The sequence below is a fragment of the Hoplias malabaricus genome, chromosome 3 (assembly GCF_029633855.1).
Source record: "Hoplias malabaricus isolate fHopMal1 chromosome 3, fHopMal1.hap1, whole genome shotgun sequence".
NCBI classification, from domain to species: Eukaryota; Metazoa; Chordata; class Actinopteri; order Characiformes; family Erythrinidae; genus Hoplias; species Hoplias malabaricus.
Window position 1 is genome coordinate 81067683 of NC_089802.1, and position 26225 is coordinate 81093907.

The window sequence follows — 26225 nt, forward strand, 5'->3', positions numbered from 1 at the left end:
CTTTATGAATTCCTTGTGCATATTCATATGAGTTCAAGAGAGTTTAAGAGAGGGTGTTTATGAACCTGTGCTGGATTAATATGTGAAGATGGAGGAAGATGAGACAGGAAATGAGGTCATGCTCACACACTGTGACTGTTTCAGTGCCAGTTTCCTGTTTTCCTCTGGCACAGAAAGAGTTAAGTCAATCTCAGATGGGGGAGTGGGATCAGCTGCGTCTTGGGTCATTAATCCTCAGAGCGTCCCGCCATGTAAGACTTTCTCACACTGTTTCACTCGCTGTGAGGAAGCATGCAATTCTCTGAGTTACAGCCAGGGGACACTGCACACAGACACTCCAGCTTTTGTTGTTTAATTTTACTCCTAGATCGCGTCCACATCTCTGTGTCTCCTCTTGCCATAAACTGTTTACTTATAAACAAACAAAGGTATGTTCAAAGATTAAACTGATCATGAAAAAACACGGAGGATCTTTGGGAGCTGTGAGGTGTCTACAGTCAGATATAATTCATTTTTTGGAGAGTTGTGGTTATGTTTCAGTTCTCCAAGTTACGTAAGTCCCTCTGAACCTTTACAGTTCACTGTGTAAAAGTTACCACCGTACGCATCAAAAGAAATCATCCAAAATATTTAGAGTAAAATTTTTCTCATTATTAATTAAAAAATATAATTCAGATTTTTATAATGACCCATAATTTGAACATACCTTTTTTGTTCATACTTTATAAACACAAAGACTTTGAGATTTAATTTGAAGTGGACATGCACTAGAGCACCATTAAATAACAAAAACTAAAGTGTCTAAATATATATTTCCCCTCACTGTAACACACACACACACACACACACACAACCTCGCAAATCCACACATTAAAAAACTCAGCATTCTCTTCTACTCACGTAGGCCAACTGTTGTCCTGTTTGTGGCTATTTGGGGAAAACTGAAGTTAGACACTACATTACGACCTTCTTCTCTATTAAAGCCGTAACTCAAGCAAACAATGGGTTAACATGAAGAATGAATGTTTGTCCATCAGACTAACATCCGGTTAACAACAGGCTAACAACATTAGCTTTCTCTGGTGTTTAGACACTCACTCACTGCTGGACTGAATGATCACTTCAATGGTTTATTGATCCAGAGAGATTAGATTAGTTTAAATCAGGTTTATACTGATGCTACGGAGCCCAGCACGGGTCACTAAGGAGAATAACTGTCATGAGAAAAATCTGTCCCCACAGTTTAGTAAACTGTACTCTACATATATAAACCGAAAAAATGGATAAGTATAAAATAGCCTGATGTTTGAGAACAAATGGGTTTAAATTCATTAAATCATACACATTTATCATTCGGCAGTAAACATCATGTGAACTGGTGACAAATGTAAAAATAAGGATGGGGGTGTCCAGTCTGCCCTCTTTAAACAATGTAAGAAATCTGTAAGTACCGTTCTGTGTGTAGAGATTATAACCTGAGAGTACAGTTCTGTGTGTACAGTCTATAATCTGAGAGTACAATTCTGTGTGTACAGTCTATAATCTGAGAGTATAGTTCTGTGTGTACAGTCTATAATCTGAGAGTACAGTTCTGTGTGTACAGTCTATAACCTGAGAGTAACGTTCTGTGTGTACAGTCTATAATCTGAGAGTACAGTTCTGTGTGTAGAGATTATAATCTGAGAGTACTGTTCTGTGTATACAGTCTATAACCGGAGAGTACTGTTCTGTGTGTAGAGATTATAATCTGAGAGTACAGTTCTGTGTGTACAGTCTGGAATCTTAGAGTACAGTTCTGTGTATACAGTCTATAACCTGAGAGTACTGTTCTGTGTGTAGAGATTATAATCTGAGAGTACAGTTTTGTGTGTAGAGATTATAACCTGAGGGTACAGTTTTGTGTGTAGAGATTATAATCTGAGAGTACCTTTCTGTCTGTACACTCTATAATCTTAGAGTACAGTTCTGTGTGTAGAGATTATAATCTGATAGTACAGTTCTGTGGTTACAGTCTATAAATCTGAGAGTACAGTTCTGTGTGTACAGTCTATAATCTGAGAGTACTGTTCTGTTTGTAGAGATTATAATCTGAGAGTACAGTTGTGTGTGTACAGTCTATAATCTGAGATTACTGTTCTGTGTGTAGAGATTATAATCTGAGAGTACAGTTCTGTGTGTACAGTCTATAATCTGAGAGTACAGTTCTGTGTGTAGAGATTATAATCTGAGAATACTATTCTGTGTGTAGAGATTATAACCTAAGAGTACAGTTCTGTGTGTAGAGATTATAATCTGAGAGTACCTTTCTGTGTGTAGTCTATAACCTGAGAGTACAGTTCTGTGGGTACAGTCTATAATCTGAGAGTACAGTTCTGTGTGTACAGTCTATAATTTGAGAGTACAGTTCTCTGTGTAGAGATTATAATCTGAGAGTACAGTTCTGTGTGTACAGTCTATAATTTGAGAGTACAGTTCTCTGTGTAGAGATTATAATCTGAGAGTACAGTTCTGTGTATACAGTCTATAACCTGAGAGTACAGTTCTGTGTGTAGAGATTATAATCTGAGAGTACCTTTCTGTGTGTAGTCTATAACCTGAGAGTACAGTTCTGTGTGTACAGTCTATGATTTGAGAGTACAGTTCTCTGTGTAGAGATTATAATCTGAGAGTACAGTTCTGTGTGTACAGTCTGGAATCTTAGAGTACAGTTCTGTGTATACAGTCTATAACCTGAGAGTACTGTTCTGTGTGTAGAGATTATAATCTGAGAGTACAGTTTTGTGTGTAGAGATTATAACCTGAGAGTACCGTTCTGTGTGTAGAGATTATAATCTGAGAGTACCTTTCTGTGTGTACACTCTATAATCTTAGAGTACAGTTCTGGGTGTAGAGATTATAATCTGATAGTACAGTTCTGTGGTTACAGTCTATAAATCTGAGAGTACAGTTCTGTGTGTACAGTCTATAATCTGAGAGTACTGTTCTGTGTGTAGAGATTATAATCTGAGGGTACAGTTGTGTGTGTACAGTCTATAATCTGAGATTACAGTTCTGTGTGTACAGTCTATAATTTGAGAGTACAATTCTCTGTGTAGAGATTATAATCTGAGAGTACAGTTCTGTGTGTACAGTCTGGAATCTTAGAGTACAGTTCTGGGTGTAGAGATTATAATCTGATAGTACAGTTCTGTGGTTACAGTCTATAAATCTGAGAGTACAGTTCTGTGTGTACAGTCTATAATCTGAGAGTACTGTTCTGTGTGTAGAAATTATAATCTGAGGGTACAGTTGTGTGTGTACAGTCTATAATCTGAGATTACTGTTCTGTGTGTAGAGATTATAATCTGAGAGTACAGTTCTGTGTGTACAGTCTGGAATCTTAGAGTACAGTTCTGTGTGTACAGTCTATAATCTGAGAGTACAGTTCTGTGTGTACAGTCTATAATCTGAGAGTACAGTTCTGTGTGTACAGTCTATAATCTGAGAGTACTGTTCTGTGTGTAGAGATTATAATCTGAGGGTACAGTTGTGTGTGTACAGTCTATAATCTGAGATTACTGTTCTGTGTGTAGAGATTATAATCTGAGAGTACAGTTGTGTGTGTACAGTCTGGAATCTTAGAGTACAGTTCTGTGTGTACAGTCTATAATCTGAGAGTACAATTCTGTGTGTACAGTCTATAATCTGAGAGTACAGTTCTGTGTGTAGAGATTATAACCTGAGAGTAAAGTTCTGTGTGTAGAGATTATAACCTGAGAGTACCGTTCGGTGTGTACAGTCTATAACTTGAGGGTACCGTTCTGTGTGTACAGTCTATAATCTGAGAGTACAGTTCTGTGTTTACAGTCTATAATCTGAGAGTACAGTTCGGTGTGTAGAGATTTTCCCATTCATGTTCTGTCCTGTACCCGGCTCCGTAAAATGCAAGGAACTGAGGGACACTCCATAATAATATCAATATAATTACAATAATACAATCTCTGTGTGTGTGACAGAGAGATACCTACAGCACTGGTGTCTTTCTTTCCTTTGTGGGATGAAGCCACCACAGCGAGATACTGAATCACTTTCTTAGTATTCTCTGTCTTCCCAGCACCAGACTCACCCCTGAAACACACACACCACTGCATTAAGTAATGTTGTGTACTGTATGTGTATGTGTGTGTGTGGTGATTTCAAGAAAGAGATACAGTTTTATGTTCATAAACATCTGACAGTACCACACACTGTAACATCCCTCGGAACAAACAAACAAACACACTGTAAATAAACAGAAGCTAATCTGGATTTAGCATCAGCGCTCATTTCCTGTGGTGACGCTGGAGGCTAACCCTTGACCCCTGACCCTCTGCCCGTTCCCACTGCTGAGGGACTTTTATAGACTCCATCCCTGCTGAGCCCCGGACACACACACACACTGACTTATCTGAGCCTGATCTCAGCTGTGTGTGAATATATATGTGCTATATGTTTGTGTGTGTGTGTGTGTGTGTGTGTGTGTGTGTGTGTGTGTGAGGTGTGTAAGTTTTGAGTGTGAAGTTTATGTGTGTGAAGTGTGTGTGTGTTTGGATTGTGTTTAAAATGTGTCTGACGTGTTTGTGTATGTGTGTATGAAGTGTGTGTGTGTGTGTGTGTGTGTGTGAAGTGTGTATGTGTGTATGAAGTGTGTGTGTGTGTGTGTAATGTGAAAGTGTATGAAGTGCGCGCGTGTGTATGTGTGTGTGAAATGTGAAAGTGTATGAAGAACATGCGTGTGTGTGTGTGTGTGTGTTTATGTGGGTGTGAGTGTGTGTGTGAAATGTGTGTGTGATACTCACGTGCAGAGAATAGACTGATCTTCACGATCTGCAGAAAAGAAACCACTGTTAAAGAAAGTTAAAACCAAACTAAACCCCTCCGTCACTCTTCAGGAGGATTCAGACCCTGAGTCAAAACACTCTCAATCATGCAATTTAAACATGTGCCACAGAACCACACTCACCCCACACCACCTCCACCCCACACCACCCTCACCTCACTCCACTTCCACCCCACACCACCTCTACATTCACCCTAAACCACCTCCACCCCACAACATACCACCTCTACCTTCACCCCACACCACCCTCACCCCACAGTACCCTCACCTCATACCACCCTCACCCCACCACCACTCCACACCACCTCCACCCCACACCACACCACCTCTACCTTCACCCCACACCACCTCTACCTTGACGCCACACCACACCACCCTCAGCTCACACCACACAACCCTCACCTCACCCCACACCACCTCCACCCCACACCACCCTCCCCCCACACCACACCACCCTCATCCCACACCACCTCCACCCCACACCACCCTCACCCCACACCATCACCACCTCCAGCCCACACCACCCTCACACCACACCACACAACTCTCACCCCACACCACCTCTACCCCACACCACCTGCACCTCACCCCACACCACCTCCACCCATCTCCACCTTCACCCCACCACACACCACCCTCACCCCACACAACAACAATCAGAATGTGTGTGTGTGTGTGTGTGTGTGTACTGTACCCTGCATCATGTTCCTGTAGGCATTGTCGGTGATGGAGTAAATGTGGGGCGGAACCTCGTGACGTTTTTTGCCTTTGTACATGTCAATGATCTTCTCAGAATAAATTGGCAGCATTTTATAGGGATTCACCACCACACAGAACAGGCCAGAATACGTCTGTAACACACAAACACACACACACACACACACAGAATACAGTTATAAAACAAACACATTCATTACTTTGTTTTTTTTAAATAAACATAACCCATTATCCCCCCCCCCACACACACACATTCACTCACACACACAAACACTCACACACACACACACAGAGATTAAAGTTCATAGTTAATAAATCCTCAGATGTTTTCAGAAATTACAGTTCGACTGCATTAATTTCTGTTATAAAATAAACACCTTTGATACGTTTTTTTTTTTTTTAAAGAAACACACCCCCACCACACAAACAGACACACACATACACACACACACACACACCCTCTTTAAAAAAGAGTGTCTTTTAAAAAAAGATCAATCAGATGTAGGTTCAGGGCAAGAGCTGGAATAACCTGCTGATTCTTTACAAAACTTTTCACAGAGAACAAACAGAACCTTCCTAAAGAACCCGAATGCTGCAGCATCAGGATGCAGACGTCTGGGTTATGATTTTTTTTTGTGTTTTTTCCATAGTTGAAATGCCAGGTAAGAGAGGCCAGCTCTTAATGGACGTTACATAATCATCACAGCAACAGGCTCCAATCAAAGATTCTATGTGCTGCTCAGTAACAGCCAGAGGGGGCGCTATCTGCCTCACAGCCATTTCCCAAACATTTTCCCCATCATTTTCCTAACAGTCAAACTTCCACAAACTCCCCACCGTGTCATACCTTCAGGTCTTTTTTCTTTAAACCGAGAAGGTCTGAGCCTAGTGATGATTTTATCATAAAGTTAGCAACATGCTAATACATGCTGTAAAACTTTATATATTAGTGACCTGAGTCTCTGAGATCCTATAAACCACAGCAGCTTCAGCTTCAGCCCAGGATACATGACCTGACTGAGCATGTTGAACGCTCTGTGTAATTTCTCAACTTAAAAACTAAAACACTTAAAAAACTAAAACAACTGAAGCTGTAAATGGTCTGTGTTGGTTAAATCCAGATTCAACTGGTCGACCCTGGTTTATTGTGGTCACTGCATCAGGGTTTCAGTGAGAAATATGTGTGATATTTCTGAACTCATCAGCTGCTCTTTCACTGTGTAATATCATCAAGATCCTTGGATCAATCAAGGTTTAAAAATTAAGAATAAGGTTTACAGAGTCATCCAGGATTAAAATTCTTCCAACCTCAGGAAAACAAAATAGGGTTAAAGTTAGTAGATGATGGTGAAGGTGAAGAAGATGGAGGTGTTATACTCACATAGATGAGTCCAGAGAAGTACCTCTCTCTGAGGTTGTGAAGGACCGAGGCCTCGTTGAGGCAGGTGAGCTCTGCCATGTCCTCCACTTTACTGAACTTGGGCGGGTTCATCTTCTGGATGTCGTCTTTGTTGACCGTGATCTTTTTGCCATTGTCCACCAGCTCCACCAACACCTCGTCGCCCTTCTCCTCTTTCATGCTCGCTGCCTCGAACCCATGCTTCTCCGATGGAACCCAGACCAGCTTCTTGGCCGCCCAGTCGGCCTGGGCCACAGGGCTGTTGAAGAAGTCTTTATCCGTGTAGAGAAACTTCTCATCCTCACTCAGAGTCTTCTTCGCCATCTTTCTGCAGCTTCAGGAACAACTGCAGAACACAAACAACGTGGAACCGTGAGGATGGACGACAAGTGAGATCACCACAGTAAACACCCTGGATACACACCGCTAAACTCTGAATCACAGAAAACCTCAGTGAGGATTCACTTCACATACAGAAGGAACATTATGAGAGTGACTCTGTCATCAGAGTTTGAAAAAATAATATATTTACAAAACAACAAGACCAACCTGGCTCTGAACCAATCAAATCAAACCAGTGAAGGTTCCAGGTTGGAGGGTCAGCACAGAACCGGCGCTTGGTGAGGACACGGAGGGTCAGAGCAACGAAGGAGATAAGTATTACTGAGGAATACCAGGTTTCTAACACAACCCTGATCATCTGGAGATGAGACACTTTTTTTTGCTCCTTTAATCTATGTTTTTTTAGCTGTGTTTTGCAATGGCTTTTCTCAATTTTATTTTTTGTCTTTTCTCAGTTTTTTTCCCAGTTTTTATCATTCCTTTTTGTTTCTTTCTGTTTTTTTTTTCTTCTTCCACGTCTCATGCTTGTTGTCCTTTTAAGGCGCTTTCTCTGCAGCGGAGCAAGACCTAAACAGCGGAGACTGAGCTCCAAACAAAAGCCTTTTAGGGAAGAGTTTTCCTGCAGGACACAACCATAACACACTGTAGTCCACAGGGAGTGAAGGGTGGGGGGGGGGGCGGGGGGCACACTATCACACACCCAGCTGATAAACCAGAGCAGGGAGGCTGCGAGAGAGAGAAATAAATACATAGAGAGAGAGAGTAAAAGACAGAGACCAAGAGAGAATGAGAGAGAAAGAGTGAGAGTGAAAGAGAGCGATTGAGAGAGAGAGAGAGAGAGAGAGTGAGAGTGATTGAGAGAGAGAGAGAGAGAGAGAGAAAGAGAGAGAGAACAAATGAGTGAGAGCAAGAGAGAGAGCAAATGAGTGAGAGAGAGCAAGCGATCAAGAGAGAGAGAGAGAGAGAGAGAAAGAGAGAGCAAATGAGTGAGAGAGAGCAAGAGAGAGAGAGAGAGAGAGAGAGAGAGAGAGAGAGAGCGCAAGAGAGAGAGAGAGAATTGGAGAGAGCAGGTGCCTAGTTTCCTAAAACTCTACAGAAAATCTGCTCACACTAACACAGTTCACACACACTAACAGTTCACACTAACACACTTCACACACACTAATGTAGTTCACACTAACATGGTTCACACTAACACAGTTCACACACACTAACAGTTCACACTAACACAGTTCACACTAACACTGCTCACACACACTTACACAGTTCACGCTAACACCGCTCACACTAACACAGCTCACACACACTAACACAGCTCACAGCTCACTAACATGGTTCACACTAACATAGCTCACACTAACACAGCTCACACACACTAACAGTTGACACTAACACTGCTCACACACACTTACACAGTTCACGCTAACACCGCTCACACTAACACAGCTCACAGACACTAACACAGCTCACATTAACAGTTCACACTAACACAGCTCACACACTGCTCACACTCACACAGTTCATGCTAACACAGCTCACACACACTAACACAGCTCACACTAACAGTTCACACTAACACACCTCACACACATTAACAGTTCACACTAACACAGCTCACACTAACACTGCTCACACACACAGTTCACGCTAACACAGCTCACACACTAACACAGCTCACGAATATAGCTTACACTAACACAGCTCACACATTAACACAGCTCACACTAACATGGCTCACACTAGCACAGTTCACACTAACACAGCTCTCTCACAGACACACTAACAAAGCTCACACTAACATAGCTTACACTAACACAGCTCACACATTAACACAGCTCGCACTAACATGACTCACACTGACACAGTTCACACTAACAGCACACGCTAACACAGTTCATAGTAGCACAGTCACACACACACACACATTAACACAGCTCACAGTAACACATCATTCACAAACTAACACATCTCTTACACACTAACACAGCTCACACATACTAACACAGCTCACCCTAATACTGTTCACAGCCACTAACACAGCATTCAGACACTAAAACCGCATTCAGATGCTAACACATCAGAGTAACACAGCTCACACACACTAACACAGCTCATAGCAAGAGATCTCACACACACTAACACAGCTCATAGTAACAGATCTCACATACACAAACACAGCTCACACTAACAAAGCATTAACACCCTAACACAGCTCACACACTATTAACACAGTTCTGTCGTACAAACAGTTCACACACTAACACAGCTAGGGTTAGGGTTACACACACTAACACAGCTCACACACTAACACAGTTCAAACACACATAACAATAAGTCTACAAAACACAGTATGTGTAATTTAAATATTTCAGTGAAACACAGCTGTTTCAGTGTACTTTAACTCTACAGAATGTAATAATTAATAGGTGTAAACGTAACTGTAAGTGTGTTGTGTCTCTGTAATTTCACTATTAGTACTTTACCTGTAAAATTGTGTTTAAATGTTAAAGTGAAACATAACTGTAATTTAACACTAAGACTAACTTCACTGAGCCTATTTTAGCTGTGATTTGTTGAGCTGGCATAAGCTGGTGTTAGTTATTAGCAGTTCTGCTCCTGCTAAGTGCTAACTGAAGACAGGGGTGTAGCGGGGGTTACAGGCTGTTGACGACCAGCACTTTGCCAAGAAACATCAGAATCCTCATTAACATCAGCCTTTTAGATGTTCTCCAGAGCAAGAGGAACAATGAAAGTAGAACAAAACCTACAGAGAACCAAAGAGAACCCACAGAACCCATTCAGCAGGAACAATGGAACTCACTGAATGAGCCTACGGCTTTTCACTGTATTTTTGTGGAACAGAGTAAAGCGCCGGCTGAAAGAGTCGTAACAGATGCTTTGGGAAAAGACAAACAGACAGAGCTGTAATTAAAGTTGGGATTTCCTGTTCCAGTGGGGACATCCCGAAACATTCTCCTTCTTCATGACACAGTTGTTTATTGATGAAGCTGAGCTGAAGGTTCTTGACCGAGCTGGTCTTCATCTGAAGGGGAACCAGACCCTTCACTTGAAGTGGATCCACGTCTGCGATGCATTGGCCAGATGCCCGGAGGCCGCGTGACCCTGCAGCTCTCTGGGAATGTCCTGTGAAATTTTCATCCCTCGTTTCTAATCCTCTCATCCTTTTCTTCCACTCCATCTCTCTGTACTCCGCTCCTCTGAACTCCTGTGATCTTCACTCAGTGTGAAAACTCATATCGACGAAGCGGCAGGAAATGCTCCAACATTAACAGGCATTGCTGTCCATGTCCTCGAGGTGTCACTTTTAGTGAAAAATTTAACAACGCTTTGTTTTGGTGAGTCCACTGTGGGAGTAAAATGTGGGTTCTCTCCTGTTTCTGCAGCATTAATCCACCATGGTGATCCATGATGAGCCACTCGCACTTGCTAACTTTTACAGACATTATAATTTTTTTTATAAACTTTTATAAATATTAGATAGGACAGTGAAGGTAGACGGACAGGGTTAGTGTCAGTGGACAGTGAAGTTAGACGGACAGGGTTAGTGTTAGCATCAGTGGACAGTGAAGTTAGATGGACAGGGTTAGCATTAGCGTCAGTGGACAGTGAAGTTAGGTGGACAGGGTTAGCGTTAGTGTCAGTGGACAGTGAAGTTAGACGGACAGGGTTAGCGTTACCGTCAGTGGACAGTGAAGGTAGATGGACAGGGTTAGTGTTAGCATCAGTGGACAGTGAAGTTAGATGGACAGGGTTAGTGTTAGCATCAGTGGACAGTGAAGTTAGGTGGACAGAGTTAGCGTTAGTGTCAGTGGACAGTGAAGTTAGACGGACAGGGTTAGCGTTACCGTCAGTGGACAGTGAAGGTAGATGGACAGGGTTAGCGTTAGCATCAGTGGACAGTGAGGGTAGACGGACAGGGTTAGTGTTAGCGTCAGTGGACAGTGAAGTTAGATGGACAGGGTTAGTGTTAGTGTATATGGACAGTGAAGTTAGATGGACAGGGTTAGTGTTATTGTCAGTGGACCAATCACAGTGCAGTGCAGCTCCAGATGAGTTTATCTGTGTGTTTTAAAACCTTTTAATAAAAAAATTTATTTTAAAGGTTTATTAATAATAAATTAATAAAGGCAGAAGTCATAACACCTCATCTCAGGTGGTCAAATGGCTCTGGGCACAAGCATCGAACAAATACTCAAACTGCAGGCCCGAAGGTTCACACTGTGGCCAAAAGTCTGTGGAGGAACTCATTCAGCTTCATAACCATCAGCTGACACACACACCACTACAACTCGACCCAGAGGAACCCCGTCGCTCCAGATGAACCTCATCGCTCCAGAGAACACAGCCCAGTGCTGTGGGGGGTTGTACCCCTCTATCGGGCTCCTCTGTGCAGTATGAAGGTAGTGGATTATCTCGCTCTGAAACCATGGGTTTTAGTGAGTGTGAAACAGATTTGTTTTAATGTGGGTCAGAGCTCAAATCTTACTCGTAGCGTGAGGTGAGATCCTCTCTGTTTCACACTTAACCAGGCGTTCGCTGGTCGGGTTTAAGTCTGGTTTAGTCTGGTTTAACTGAGCTAAACCTGCATGTCTGCTTCACCACATCGCTCACAACTGCAGTGTTTACAACCATATTAGGAAAACAGGAAGCTCTTTGGTTAGTTTCTTTCTATCTCTCAGTGAAAACAGTTTCCTGCAGTTTCCCATGACGGGGCTCACTAAGAGCTCATTACTAAACGAGGTAACAACAAGACAAAGGCGCTTCAAGCATCTCAGTTCAGTTCAGGAGTTAGTCTTTAATCCCAGACTTTAAACCACTGCTGCAGCCCAGAGACTGAGTTTAGATGCACATCTTTAACCAGCTTTGATTCAAATAAAATACAATGAATAAACCAGGTTTCAGTGATGCACATCTGTTACATCAGACTGCAGCTCAGCTCCAACATAAAAAGAATACACTTCACACACTCCCCTCAAACACACTCTACACAAATACAATACACACTCTACACACTGCCCACAAACTCTACACACTCCCCTACAACACACTCTACACACACTCTATATACTCCCCTCAAACACACTCTACACACTCCACACAAATTCAATACTCACTCCAGACACCCAGACTGTAACTCAGCATCACTTACAGAGAGAGAAAGAGAGAGAGATGTATGTGAAGTAATACTCACTCAGGGATCTGGATCAAGGTTTAGACTTAGATTGAGCTGTAGATTAAGGTTTAATTTTAGTTTTATGTTCAGATAGTGGAAGTGGAGGGTCCTGCTGCGCTCTCCAAAATCTACCACTGACCAACACTCGGCTGAGACACATTTAAACTACCTGCAGGGGGCGGAGCTGAGAGAGAGAGAGAGAGAGAGAGAGAGAGAGAGATGAAAACACTAGTGGCTAAATATGGGACGCAGTCTAGGGCAAAATACACTGAAATACTACATACTGCATAATGCATACTACATTGAAACACTTGCACACAACACAGTGAAAAATATATGCTGACTCATGCATGCTCCGTAAGCACAGAGGGAAACCCCTCTTTAGATTTTAAACCCCTGGGCTTTGTAATTTGTTTTTTAAGAAATTAACAAACATTTACTCCTCTCAGTTTTACAGGTGACTGCAGTAAACTCACTGGGTCTCCTGTATTCAGAGATTCAGTCTCAAATTCGCTTTAGATCAGTGTTTCAGCATCTGCTCTGCCACCTGCATAGACCGATATAAACTGAGAGGGAGGAATGTTATTTTATTTCTTAAAAAACTCAAAGCTGCGGAATTTATCAAACATTATTTCCCTCTGTGCTCAGTTCTTCTGAAACTACCTTCCTGTTACACTGAGATATACAGGCGTAGTGTGCAAGTGTTTCAGTGTAGTGTGCAAGTGTTTCAATGTAGTGTGCAAGTGTGCAAGTGTTTCAGTGTAGTGTGCAAGTGTTTCAGTGTAGTGTGCAAGTGTTTCAATGTAGTGTGCAAGTGTTTCAGTGTAGTGTGCAAGTGTTTCAATGTAGTGTGCAAGTGTTTCAGTGTAGTGTGCAAGTGTGCAAGTGTTTCAGTGTAGTGTGCACATAAAGATTTTTCAGTGTGTAGTCTGCAAGTGTTTCAGCGTATTTTGCCTTAGATGGCCTCCCATAGCTAAATACGTCTCAGCTCTACATCATCTAAAGAACGAGCTTTAGAACAAAACCCTCTCTCTCTTTTTAATAATTTTAATTAATTTATTAAGCATTTACTAACTCTAACCCTAACCATTATCCATAAGAAATATTACTAAGGATGATTTTATATTTGCACATAAATATGTATTCAAATATATATAAGAAAATTTCTTTGTGTGTGTAATATATCTAAATCTAAAAATGGACAGAGTGAGAGAACAGAGAGAGAGAGAAGAGAGCATGTGTCTGGGTGTGATAGATTATGTGTTAAATTTAACAGTGTTCAACATGACACAATCACACCATCAGCCCCTTATCTCTGTGTCTTTATCAGTGTGTGTTCATCTCTGTGTCTTTATCAGTGTGTGTTTATCTCTGTGTCTTTATCAGTGTGTGTTCATCACCGTGTCTTTATCAGTGTGTGTTTATCTCTGTCTTTATCAGTGTGTGTGCTGTGGTATATGTTGGTACTAGGCTGGTGCTGTGGTGTACGTTGGTACTAGGCTGGTGCTGTGGTGCATGTTGGTACTATGCTGGTGCTGTGGTGTGTGTTGGTACTATGCTGTGGTGTATGTTGGTACTAGGCTGGTGCTGTGGTATAAGCTGGTTCTAGGCTGGTGCTGTGGTGTATGTTGGTACTAGGCTGGTGCTGTGGTGTAAGTTGGTACTAGGCTGGTGCTGTGGTATAAGCTGGTACTAGGCTGGTGCTGTGGTGTAAGTTGGTTCTAGGCTGGTGCTGTGGTGTATGATGGTACTAGGCTGGTTCTTGCACTGAAATACAGCTCCTGTGTGAAACTTTCTGTTTTTCCCTGAGGATAAGTACAGGAGCAGAGGAAGGGGTGGGGCTTGGGTGAAGGGGCTGTTTAAATTTGCATAATGTTGCATATTTATAAAATGTGCATTTTTAGTCAGTATTAACTTTGGAGATGTCTGTAAATGAGTTTCACTGGAAATATCACATGTAATAATTAATAAAAGTTTTTATCACTTTTTAGTGATTTAAACAAAAACTACACAAACCCCTCACGCAGACGTGGGTCGCTCTGAATCACTGGCCATTCCTTTCAGTATCTGTTTAAAACTGATCCGTTAAAAACTCTCGTTCAGCCTGAGATTTGAAACAGTTCTAATGATCATGAATTATAATTTCAGCCGTGATGAGATAAGCGTGTTCATTGAGACCCAAAATGGTGAAATGTCTCTTATCAGAGGGAGGAATCCCAAGTGTTTACGTGCAGGAGATTCCCGTCACAGCCGCAGCGTCCACAGCCTTTTTGGGAGCCGTTCAGAGACGCTCGGTTACATATCACATTCCAGACAGTTCCCACAGCTCTCCCCCTCCCCCAGGCCCATGGATTCCCCCATTGCCCACCAACCCCTGACCCACCCATCTACTCCTAAAATCTGCGCCCCCCCCACCCGACACACACACACACCCCTACAGCTGCAGTGGAACTTCCTATAAAAGGACAGTGGTGTGTAGAGTAAATCACACAGAGGCCGGCATTTCCAGGCCGTGTTGGATGTGCTATGCTAATGCTAACTCTCCATCTGGTTAACGTCAGCTGCGTTCACACACTTCAGGAAAAGCAGAAAGTATGTGTTGTTTCATCTGTGGTTGAGATTTTACAGTGAACATAATTACGTTTAGTAAGTGAAGTAAAGTAATATTTTACTATAAAATACAGACTCCAATTTAATTCAGTGTTAATCCAAAACTGAAATGAAAAACATCACTTTTTTCCTAGAGAGAGAATGTGTGTGTGTGTGTGTGGATGTGAGAGTGAGAGTGCGTGTTTATGTCTGAATGAGAGAGAGAGAGTGTGTGTGTGTGTATGTGTGTGTGTGTGTGTGTGTGAAAGAGAAAGAGTGTGTGAGAGAGAGAGAGTGAGAGAGAGAAAGAGAGAGAGTGAGAGAGAGAGGGACAGAGAGATACAGAGAGAGAGAGAGAGAGAGACAGAGAAAGCAGAGAGAGAGAGAGCGAGTGTGTGAGAGAGGGACACAGACAGAGAGAGAGAGAGAGAGAGAGAGAGAGAGAGAGAGAGAGAGAGAGAGAGAGAGAGAGAGAGAGAGAGTACTGTGTTCCATATAAGGCGTGTGGTTCTGAGTGGAATCCCGTTCTGTGTTTAAACGAAAGAACAAGTGACTAAATATGGATCCTGTTCTGTGGCTTTGTTACAACAAGCAAAGACACAGGACCCAGCCTTGTTTATTAAACCCAACACATTCAGAACCAGCACCAATTAAGGACCCCCACACTGAGAACCAGCAGAGTAGACCCCCACACTGAGAACCAGTACAGAGTAAAGACCCCCACACTGAGAACCAGCACAGAGTAAACCCCCACATACTGAGAACCAGCAGAGTAGACCCCCACACTGAGAACCAGCACAGAGTAGACGCCCACACTGAGAACCAGCACAGAGTAGACCCCCACACTGAGAACCAGCACAGAGTGAAGACCCCCACACCGAGAACCAGCACAGAGTAAACCCCCACACTGAGAACCAGCATAGAGTAAAGACCCCCACATTGAGAACCAGCACAGAGTGAAGACCCCCACACTAAGAACCAGCACAGAGTAGACCCCCACACTGAGAACTAGTACAGAGTAGACCCCCACACTGAGAACCAGTACAGAGTAAAGACCCCCACACTGAGAACCAGAACAGAGTAAACCCCCACATACTGAGAACCAGCAGAGTAGACCCCCACACTGAGAACCAGCACAGAGTAGACCACCACACTGAGAACCAGCACAGAGTAAAGACCCCCACACTGAGAACCAGCACAGAGTGAAGACCCCCACACTACGAACCAGCACAGAGTGAAGACTGCCACACTAAGAACCACGACAGAGTAGACCCCCACACTGAGAACCAGCACAGAGTAAAGACCCCCACACCGAGAACCAGCACAGAGTGAAGACCCCCACACTAAGAACCAGCACAGAGTAGACCCCCACACTGAGAACCAGCACAGAGTAAAGACCCCCACACCGAGAACCAGCACAGAGTGAAGACCCCCACACTAAGAACCAGCACAGAGTAGACCCCCACACTGAGAACCAGCACAGAGTAGACCCCCACACTGAGAACCAGCACAGAGTAAAGACACCCACACTGAGAACCAGCACAGACTAAAGACCCCCACACTAAGAACCAGCACAGAGAAGACTGCCACACTGAGAACCAGCACAGAGTGAAGACACCCACAGTGAGAACCAGAACAGAGTAGACCCCCACACTGAGAACGAGCACAGAAAAGACCCCCACACTGAGAACCAGCACAGAGTAAAGACCCCCACTCTGAGAACCAGCACAGAATAGACCCCCACACTGAGAACCAGCACAGTGTAAACCCCCACCCAGAGAGCCAGCACAGAGTAAAGACCCCCACACTGAGAACCAGCTCAGTGTTGAACCCCACCCTGAGAGCCAGCACAGTGTTGACCCCCACACTGACAGCCAGCACAGTGTAGATCCCCATACTGAGAACCAGCACAGAGTAAAGACCCCCACACTGAAAGCCAGCAAAGAGTAAAGACCCTCACACTGAGAACCAGCACAGAGTAAAGACCCCCACACTGAGAACCAGCACAGAGTAGACCCCGACACTGAGAACCAGCACAGAGTAAAGACCCCCACACTGAGAACCAGCACAGAGTAAAGACCCCCACACTGAGAACCAGCACAGAGTAGACCCCGACACTGAGAACCAGCACAGAGTAAAGAACCCCACACCGAGAACCAGCACAGAGTGAAGACCCCCACACTAAGAACCAGCACAGAGTAGACCCCCACACTGAGAACCAGCACAGAGTAAAGACCCCCACACCGAGAACCAGCACAGAGTGAAGACCCCCACACTAAGAACCAGCACAGAGTAGACCCCCACACTGAGAACAAGCACAGAGTAGACCCCCACACTGAGAACCAGCACAGAGTAAAGACACCCACACTGAGAACCAGCACAGACTAAAGACCCCCACACTAAGAACCAGCACAGAGAAGACTGCCACACTGAGAACCAGCACAGAGTGAAGACCCCCACAGTGAGAACCAGAACAGAGTAGACCCCCACACTGAGAACGAGCACAGAATAGACCCCCACACTGAGAACCAGCACAGAGTAAAGACCCCCACTCTGAGAACCAGCACAGAATAGACCCCCACACTGAGAACCAGCAGTGTAAACCCCCACCCAGAGAGCCAGCACAGAGTAAAGACCCCCACACTGAGAACCAGCACAGTGTTGACCCCCACCCTGAGAGCCAGCACAGTGTTGACCCCCACACTGACAGCCAGCACAGTGTAGATCCCCATACTGTGAACCAGCACAGAGTAAAGACCCCCACACTGAAAGCCAGCAAAGAGTAAAGACCCTCACACTGAGAACCAGCACAGAGTAAAGACCCCCACACTGAGAACCAGCACAGAGTAGACCCCGACACTGAGAACCAGCACAGAGTAAAGACCCCCACACTGAGAACCAGCACAGAGTAAAGACCCCCACACTGAGAACCAGCACATAGTAAAGACCCCCACAGTGAAAACCAGCACAGAGTAAACCCCCACACTGAGAGCCAGCACAGTGTAGACCCCCACACCGTGAACCAGCACAGAGTAAAGACCCTCACACTGAAAGCCAGCACAGAGTAAAGATCCTCATACTGAGAACCAGCACAGAGTGAAGACCCCCACACTGAGAACCAGCACAGAGTAGACCCCCACACTGAGAACTAACACAGAGTAAAGAACCCCACACTAAGAACCAGCACAGAGTAGACCCCCACACTGAGAACCGGCACAGTGTAAATCCCCACACTGAGTAAAGACCCCCACACTGAGTAAACTGCCACACTGAGAACCAGCACAGAGTAAAGACCCCCACACTAAAAACCAGCACAGAGTAGACCCCCACACTGAGAACCAGCACAAAGTAAATACCCCCACACTGAGAACCAGCACAGAGTAGACCTCCACACTGAGAACCAGCACAGAGTAGACCCCCACACTGAGAACCAGCAGAGTAGACCCCCACACTGAGTAAAGACCCCCAAACTGAGAACCAGCACAGAGTAAAGACCCCCACACTAAGAACCAGCACAGAGTAGACTCACACACTGAGAACCAGCACAGAGTAGACCCCCACAGTGAGAACCAGCCCAGAGTAGACCCCCACACTGAGAACCAGCTCAGAGTAGACCCCACACTGAGAACCAGCACAGAGTAGACCCCCACACTGAGAACCAGCACAGAGTAAAGACCGCCACACTGAGAACCAGCACAGAGTAAAGACCCCCACACTAAGAACCAGCACAGAGTAGACTGCCACACTGAGAACCAGCACAGAGTGAAGACTGCCACACTAAGAAACCACGACAGAGTAGACCTCCACACTGAGAACCAGCATAGAGTAAATAGCCCCACACTGAGAACCAGCACAGAGTAAATACCCTCACACTGAGAACCAGCACAGAGTAGACCTCACACTGAGAACCAGCACAGAGTGAAGACCCCCACAGTGAAAACCAGAACAGAGTAGACCCCCACACTGAGAACCAGCACAGAATAGACCCCCACACTGAGAACCAGCACAGAGTAAAGACCCCCACTCTGAGAACCAGCACAGAATAGACCCCCACACTGAGATCCAGCACAGTGTAAACCCCCACCCAGAGAGCCAGCACAGAGTAAAGACCCCCACACTGAGAACCAGAATAGAGTAAAGACCCCCACACTGAGAGCCAGCACAGTGTTGACCCCCACACTGACAGCCAGCACAGTGTAGATCCCCATACTGTGAACCAGCACAGAGTAAAGACCCCCACACTGAAAGCCAGCAAAGAGTAAAGACCCTCACACTGAGAACCAGCACAGAGTAAAGACCCCCACACTGAGAACCAGCACAGAGTAGACCCCGACACTGAGAACCAGCACAGAGTAAAGACCCCCAAACTGAGAACCAGCACAGAGTAGACCCCGACACAGAGAGCCAGCACAGAGTAAAGACCCCCACACTGAAAACCAGCACATAGTAAAGACTGCCACACTGAGAACCAGCACATAGTAAAGACCCCCCAGTGAAAACCAGCACAGAGTAAACCCCCACACTGAGAGCCAGCACAGAGTAAAGATCCTCATACTGAGAACCAGTACAGAGTAAAGACCCCCACAGTAAGAACCAGCACAGAGTGAAGACCCCCACACTAAGAACCAGCACAAAGTTTACCCCCACACTGAGAACTAGCACAGAGTAAAGAACCCCACATTGAGAACCAGCACAGAGTAAAGACCCCCACACTGAGAACCAGCATAGAGTAAATAGCCCCACACTGAGAACCAGCACAGAGTAAAGACCCCACACTAAGAACCAGCACATAGTAAAGACCCCCACACTGAGAACCAGCACAGAGTAAAGACCCCACACTAAGAACCAGCACAGAGTGAAGACTGCCACACTGAGAACCAGCACATGGTAGACTCCACACTGAGCACCAGCAGAGTAGACCCCCACACTGAGAACCAGCAAAGCGTAGACCCCCACACTGAAAACCAGCACAGAGTAAAGACCCTCACACTAAGAACCAGCACAGAGTAGACTGCCACACTGAGAACCAGCACAGAGTGAAGACTGCCACACTAAGAACCAGAACAGAGTAGACCCCCACACTGAGAACCAGCTCATAGTAGACCACACACTGAGAACCAGCACAGAGTAGACCCCCACACTGAGAACCAGCACAGAGTAGACCCCCACACTGAGAACCAGCACAGAGTAGACCCCCACACTGAGAACCAGCATAGTGTAAACCCCCACACTGAGTAAAGACCCCCACACTGAGAACCAGCACAGAGTAAAGACCCCCACACTAAGAACCAGCACAGAGTAGACCCCCACACTGAGAACCAGCACAGAGTAGACCCCCACAGTGAGAACCAGCCCAGAGTAGACCCCCACACTGAGAACCAGTTCAGAGTAGACCCCACACTGAGAACCAGCACAGAGTAGACCCCCACACTGAGAACCAGCTCATAGTAGACCCCACACTGAGAACCAGCACAGAGTAGACCCCCACACTGAGAACCAGCACAGAGTAGACCCCACACACTGAGAACCAGTACAGCGTAGACCCCCACACTGAGAACCAGCACAGAGTAGACCCCCACACTGAGAACCAGCACAGTGTAAACCCCCACACTGAGTAAAGACCCCCACACTGAGAACCAGCACAGAGTAAAGACCCCCACACTAAGAACCAGCACAGAGTAGACCCCCACACTGAGAACCAGCACAGAGTAAATACCCCCACACTGAGAACCAGCACAGAGTAGACCTCCACACTGAGAACCAGCACAGAGTAGACCTCCACACTGAGAACCAGCACAGAGTAAATACCCCCACACTGAGAACCAGCACAGAGTAGACCTCCACACTGAGAACCAGCACAGAGTAAATACCCCCACACTGAGAACCAGCACAGAGTAGACCCCCACACTGAGAACCAGCACAGAGTAGACCCCCACACTGAGAACCAGCTCATAGTAGACCCCACAGTGGGAACCAGCACAGAGTAGACCCCCACACTGAGAACCAGCACAAAGTAGACCCCCACAGTGAGAACCAGCCCAGAGCAGACCCCCACACTGAGAACCAGCACAGAGTAGACCCCCACACTGTGAACCAGCACAGAGTAGACCCCCACAGTGAGAACCAGCCCAGAGTAGACCCCCACACTGAGAACCAGCTCAGAGTAGACCCCACACTGTGAACCAGCTCATAGTAGACCCCACACTGAGAACCAGCACAGAGTAGACCCCCACACTGAGAACCAGTACAGAGTAGACCCCCACACTGAGAACCAGCACAGAGTAGACCCCACACTGAGAACCAGAACAGAGTAGACCCACACACTGAGAACCAGCACAGAGTAGACCCCCACACTGAGAACCAGCACAGAGTAGACCCCCACACTGAGAACCAGCCCAGAGCAGACCCCCACACTGAGAACCAGCACAGAGTAGACCCCCACACTGAGAACCAGCTCAGAGTAGACCCCACACTGAGAACCAGCTCATAGTAGACCCCACACTGAGAACCAGCACAGAGTAGACCCCCACACTGAGAACCAGCACAGAGTAGACCCCCACAGTGAGAACCAGTACAGAGTAGACCCCACACTGAGAACCAGCACAGAGTAGACCCCCACACTGAGAACCAGCACAGAGCAGACCCCCACACTGAGAACCAGTACAGAGCAGACCCCCACACTGAGAACCAGCACAGAGTAGACCCCCACACTGAGAACCAGCACAGAGTAGACCCCCACACTGAGAACCAGCCCAGAGCAGACCCCCACACTGAGAACCAGCACAGAGTAGACCCCCACACTGAGAACCAGCACAGAGTAGACCCCCACACTGAGAACCAGCACAGAGTAGACCCCCACAGTGAGAACCAGCCCAGAGTAGACCCCCACACTGAGAACCAGCTCAGAGTAGACCCCACACTGAGAACCAGCACAGAGTAGACCCCCACACTGAGAACCAGCACAGAGTAGACGCCCACACTGAGAACCAGCACAGTGTAAACCCCCACACTGAGTAAAGACCCCCACACTGAGAACCAGCACAGAGTAAAGACCCCCACACTAAGAACCAGCAAAGAGTAGACCCCCACACTGAGAACCAGCACAGAGTAAATACCCCCACACTGAGAACCAGTACAGAGTAGACCCCCACACTGAGAACCAGCACAGAGTAGACCCCACACTGAGAACCAGCACAGAGTAGACCCCCACACTGAGAACCAGCATAGAGTAGACCCCCACACTGAGAACCAGCATAGAGTAGACCCCCACACTGAGAACCAGCACAGAGTAGACCCCCACACTGAGAACCAGCACAGAGTAGACCCCCACACTGAGAACCAGCACAGAGTAGACCCCCACACTGAGAACCAGCACAGTGTAAACCCCCACACTGAGTAAAGACCCCCACACTGAGAACCAGCACAGAGTAAAGACCCCCACATTGAGAACCAGCACAGAGTAAATACCCCCACACTGAGAACAAGCACAGAGTAGACCTCCACACTGAGAACCAGCACAGAGTAGACCTCCACACTGAGAACCAGCACAGAGTAAATACCCCCACACTGAGAACCAGCACAGAGTAGACCCCCACACTGAGAACCAGCACAGAGTAGAACTCCACACTGAGAACCAGCTCATAGTAGACCCCACACTGGGAACCAGCACAGAGTAGACCCCCACACTGAGAACCAGCACAAAGTAGACCCCCACAGTGAAAACCAGCCCAGAGCAGACCCCCACACTGAGAACCAGCACAGAGTAGACCCCCACACTGAAAACCAGCCCAGAGCAGACCCCCACACTGAGAACCAGCACAGAGTAGACCCCCACACTGAAAACCAGCACAGAGTAAAGACCCCCACACTGAGAACCAGCACAGAGAGAAGACCCCCACACTGAGAACCAGCACAGAGTAGACCCCCACACTGAGAACCAGTACAGAGTAGACCCCCACACTGAGAACCTGCACAGAGTAGACCCCACACTGAGAACCAGCACAGAGTAGACCCCCACACTGAGAACCAGCACAGAGTAGACCCCCACACTGAGAACCAGTACAGAGCAGACCCCCACACTGAGAACCAGCACAGAGTAGACCCGCACACTGAGAACCAGCCCAGAGCAGACCCCCACACTGAGAACCAGCAGAGTAGACCCCCACACTGAGAACCAGCACAGAGTAGACCCCCACACTGAGAACCAGCACAGAGTAGACCCCCACAGTGAGAACCAGCCCAGAGAAGACCCCCACACTGAGAACCAGCTCAGAGTAGACCCCACACTGAGAACCAGCACAGAGTAGACCCCCACACTGAGAACCAGCACAGAGTAGACCCCCACACTGAGAACCAGCACAGTGTAAACCCTCACACTGAGTAAAGACCCCCACACTGAGAACCAGCACAGAGTAAAGACCCCCACACTGAGAACCAGCAAAGAGTAGACCCCCACACTGAGAACCAGCACAGAGTAAATACCCCCACACTGAGAACCAGTACAGAGTAGACCCCCACACTGAGAACCAGCTCAGAGTAGACCCCACACTGAGAACCAGCACAGAGTAGACCCCCACACTGAGAACCAGCACAGAGTAGACCCCCACACTGAGAACCAGCACAGTGTAAACCCCCGCACTGAGTAAAGACCCCCACACTGAGAACCAGCAAAGAGTAGACCCCCACACTGAGAACCAGCACAGAGTAGACCCCCACACTGAGAACCAGCACAGTGTAAACCCCCACACTGAGTAAAGACCCCCACACTAAGAACCAGCAAAGAGTAGACCCCCACACTGAGAACCAGCACAGAGTAGACCCCCACACTGAGAACCAGCACAGTGTAAACCCCCACACTGAGTAAAGACCCCCACACTGAGAACCAGCACAGAGTAAAGACCCCCACATTGAGAACCAGCACAGAGTAAATACCCCCACACTGAGAACAAGCACAGAGTAGACCTCCACACTGAGAACCAGCACAGAGTAGACCTCCACACTGAGAACCAGCACAGAGTAAATACCCCCACACTGAGAACCAGCACAGAGTAGACCCCCACACTGAGAACCAGCACAGAGTAGACCTCCACACTGAGAACCAGCTCATAGTAGACCCCACACTGGGAACCAGCACAGAGTAGACCCCCACACTGAGAACCAGCACAAAGTAGACCCCCACAGTGAGAACCAGCCCAGAGCAGACCCCCACACTGAGAACCAGCACAGAGTAGACCCCCACACTGAAAACCAGCACAGAGTAAAGACCCCCACACTGAGAACCAGCACAGAGAGAAGACCCCCACACTGAGAATCAGCACAGAGTAGACCCCCACACTGAGAACCAGTACAGAGTAGACCCCCACACTGAGAACCTGCACAGAGTAGACCCCACACTGAGAACCAGCACAGAGTAGACCCCCACACTGAGAACCAGCATAGAGTAGACCCCCACACTGAGAATCAGTACAGAGCAGACCCCCACACTGAGAACCAGCACAGAGTAGACCCCCACACTGAGAACCAGCACAGAGTAGACCCCCACACTGAGAACCAGCCCAGAGCAGACCCCCATACTGAGAACCAGCACAGAGTAGACCCCCACACTGAGAACCAGCACAGAGTAGACCCCCACACTGAGAACCAGCACAGAGTAGACCCCCACAGTGAGAACCAGCCCAGAGTAGACCCCCACACTGAGAACCAGCTCAGAGTAGACCCCACACTGAGAACCAGCACAGAGTAGACCCCCACACTGAGAACCAGCACAGAGTAGACCCCCACACTGAGAACCAGCACAGTGTAAACCCCCACACTGAGTACAGACCCCCACACTGAGAACCAGCACAGAGTAAAGACCCCCACACTAAGAACCAGCAAAGAGTAGACCCCCACACTGAGAACCAGCACAGAGTAAATACCCCCACACTGAGAACCAGTACAGAGTAGACCCCCACACTGAGAACCAGCACAGAGTAGACCCCACACTGAGAACCAGCACAGAGTAAACCCCCACACTGAGAACCAGCATAGAGTAGACCCCCACACTGAGAACCAGTAAAAAGTAGACCCCCACACTGAGAACCAGCACAGAGTAGACCCCCACACTGAGAACCAGCACAGAGTAGACCCCCACAATGAGAACCAGCACAGTGTAAACCCCCACACTGAGTAAAGACCCCCACACTGAGAACCAGCACAGAGTAAAGACCCCCACATTGAGAACCAGCACAGAGTAAATACCCCCACACTGAGAACAAGCACAGAGTAAATACCCCCACACTGAGAACCAGCACAGAGTAGACCCCCACACTGAGAACCAGCACAGAGTAGACCCCCACACTGAGAACCAGCACAGTGTAAACCCCCACACTGAGTAAAGACCCCCACACTGAGAACCAGCACAGAGTAAAGACCCCCACACTGAGAACCAGCACAGAGTAGACCCCCACACTGAGAACCAGCACAGAGTAGACCCCCACACTGAGAACCAGCATAGAGTAGACCCCCACACTGAGAACCAGTACAGAGTAGACCCCCACACTGAGAACCAGCACAGAGTAGACCCCCACACTGAGAACCAGCACAGAGTAGACCCCCACAATGAGAACCAGCACAGTGTAAACCCCCACACTGAGTAAAGACCCCCACACTGAGAACCAGCACAGAGTAAAGACCCCCACATTGAGAACCAGCACAGAGTAAATACCCCCACACTGAGAACCAGCACAGAGTAGACCTCCACACTGAGAACCAGCACAGAGTAGACCTCCACACTGAGAACCAGCTCATAGTAGACCCCACACTGGGAACCAGCACAGAGTAGACCCCCACACTGAGAACCAGCACAAAGTAGACCCCCACACTGAGAACCAGCCCAGAGCAGACCCCCACACTGAGAACCAGCACAGAGTAGACCCCCACACTGAAAACCAGCACAGAGTAAAGACCCCCACACTGAGAACCAGCACAGAGTAGACCCCCACACTGGGAACCAGCCCAGAGTAGACCCCCACACTGAGAACCAGCACAGAGTAGACCCCGACACTGAGAACCAGCACAGAGTAGACCCCCACACTGGGAACCAGCCCAGAGTAGACCCCCACACTGAGAACCAGCACAGAGTAGAC

The 26225-nt window shown here is 46.9% G+C and overlaps 1 protein-coding gene across 3 annotated transcripts in view; it reads right to left on the minus strand.

Annotated features, from left to right (window-relative positions):
* The window catches only part of myh11a (myosin, heavy chain 11a, smooth muscle), a 35415-nt gene extending 22777 nt beyond the window's left edge, over positions 1-12638 (minus strand). For 2 of the 3 annotated variants that reach the window (XM_066665669.1, XM_066665671.1), the window contains exons 1-6: positions 12529-12638; positions 6957-7320; positions 5553-5709; positions 4818-4845; positions 4008-4107; positions 901-927 (exon numbers count right to left, since the gene is read on the minus strand). In XM_066665669.1, the coding sequence (XP_066521766.1) occupies positions 901-927; positions 4008-4107; positions 4818-4845; positions 5553-5709; positions 6957-7298 (654 nt within the window). In that variant the 5' untranslated portion in view covers positions 7299-7320; positions 12529-12638. The remainder of the gene's footprint in view (positions 1-900; positions 928-4007; positions 4108-4817; positions 4846-5552; positions 5710-6956; positions 7321-12528) is intronic. The other variant, XM_066665670.1, reaches the window with a different exon arrangement.
* Positions 12639-26225: the final 13587 nt, after the last annotated feature.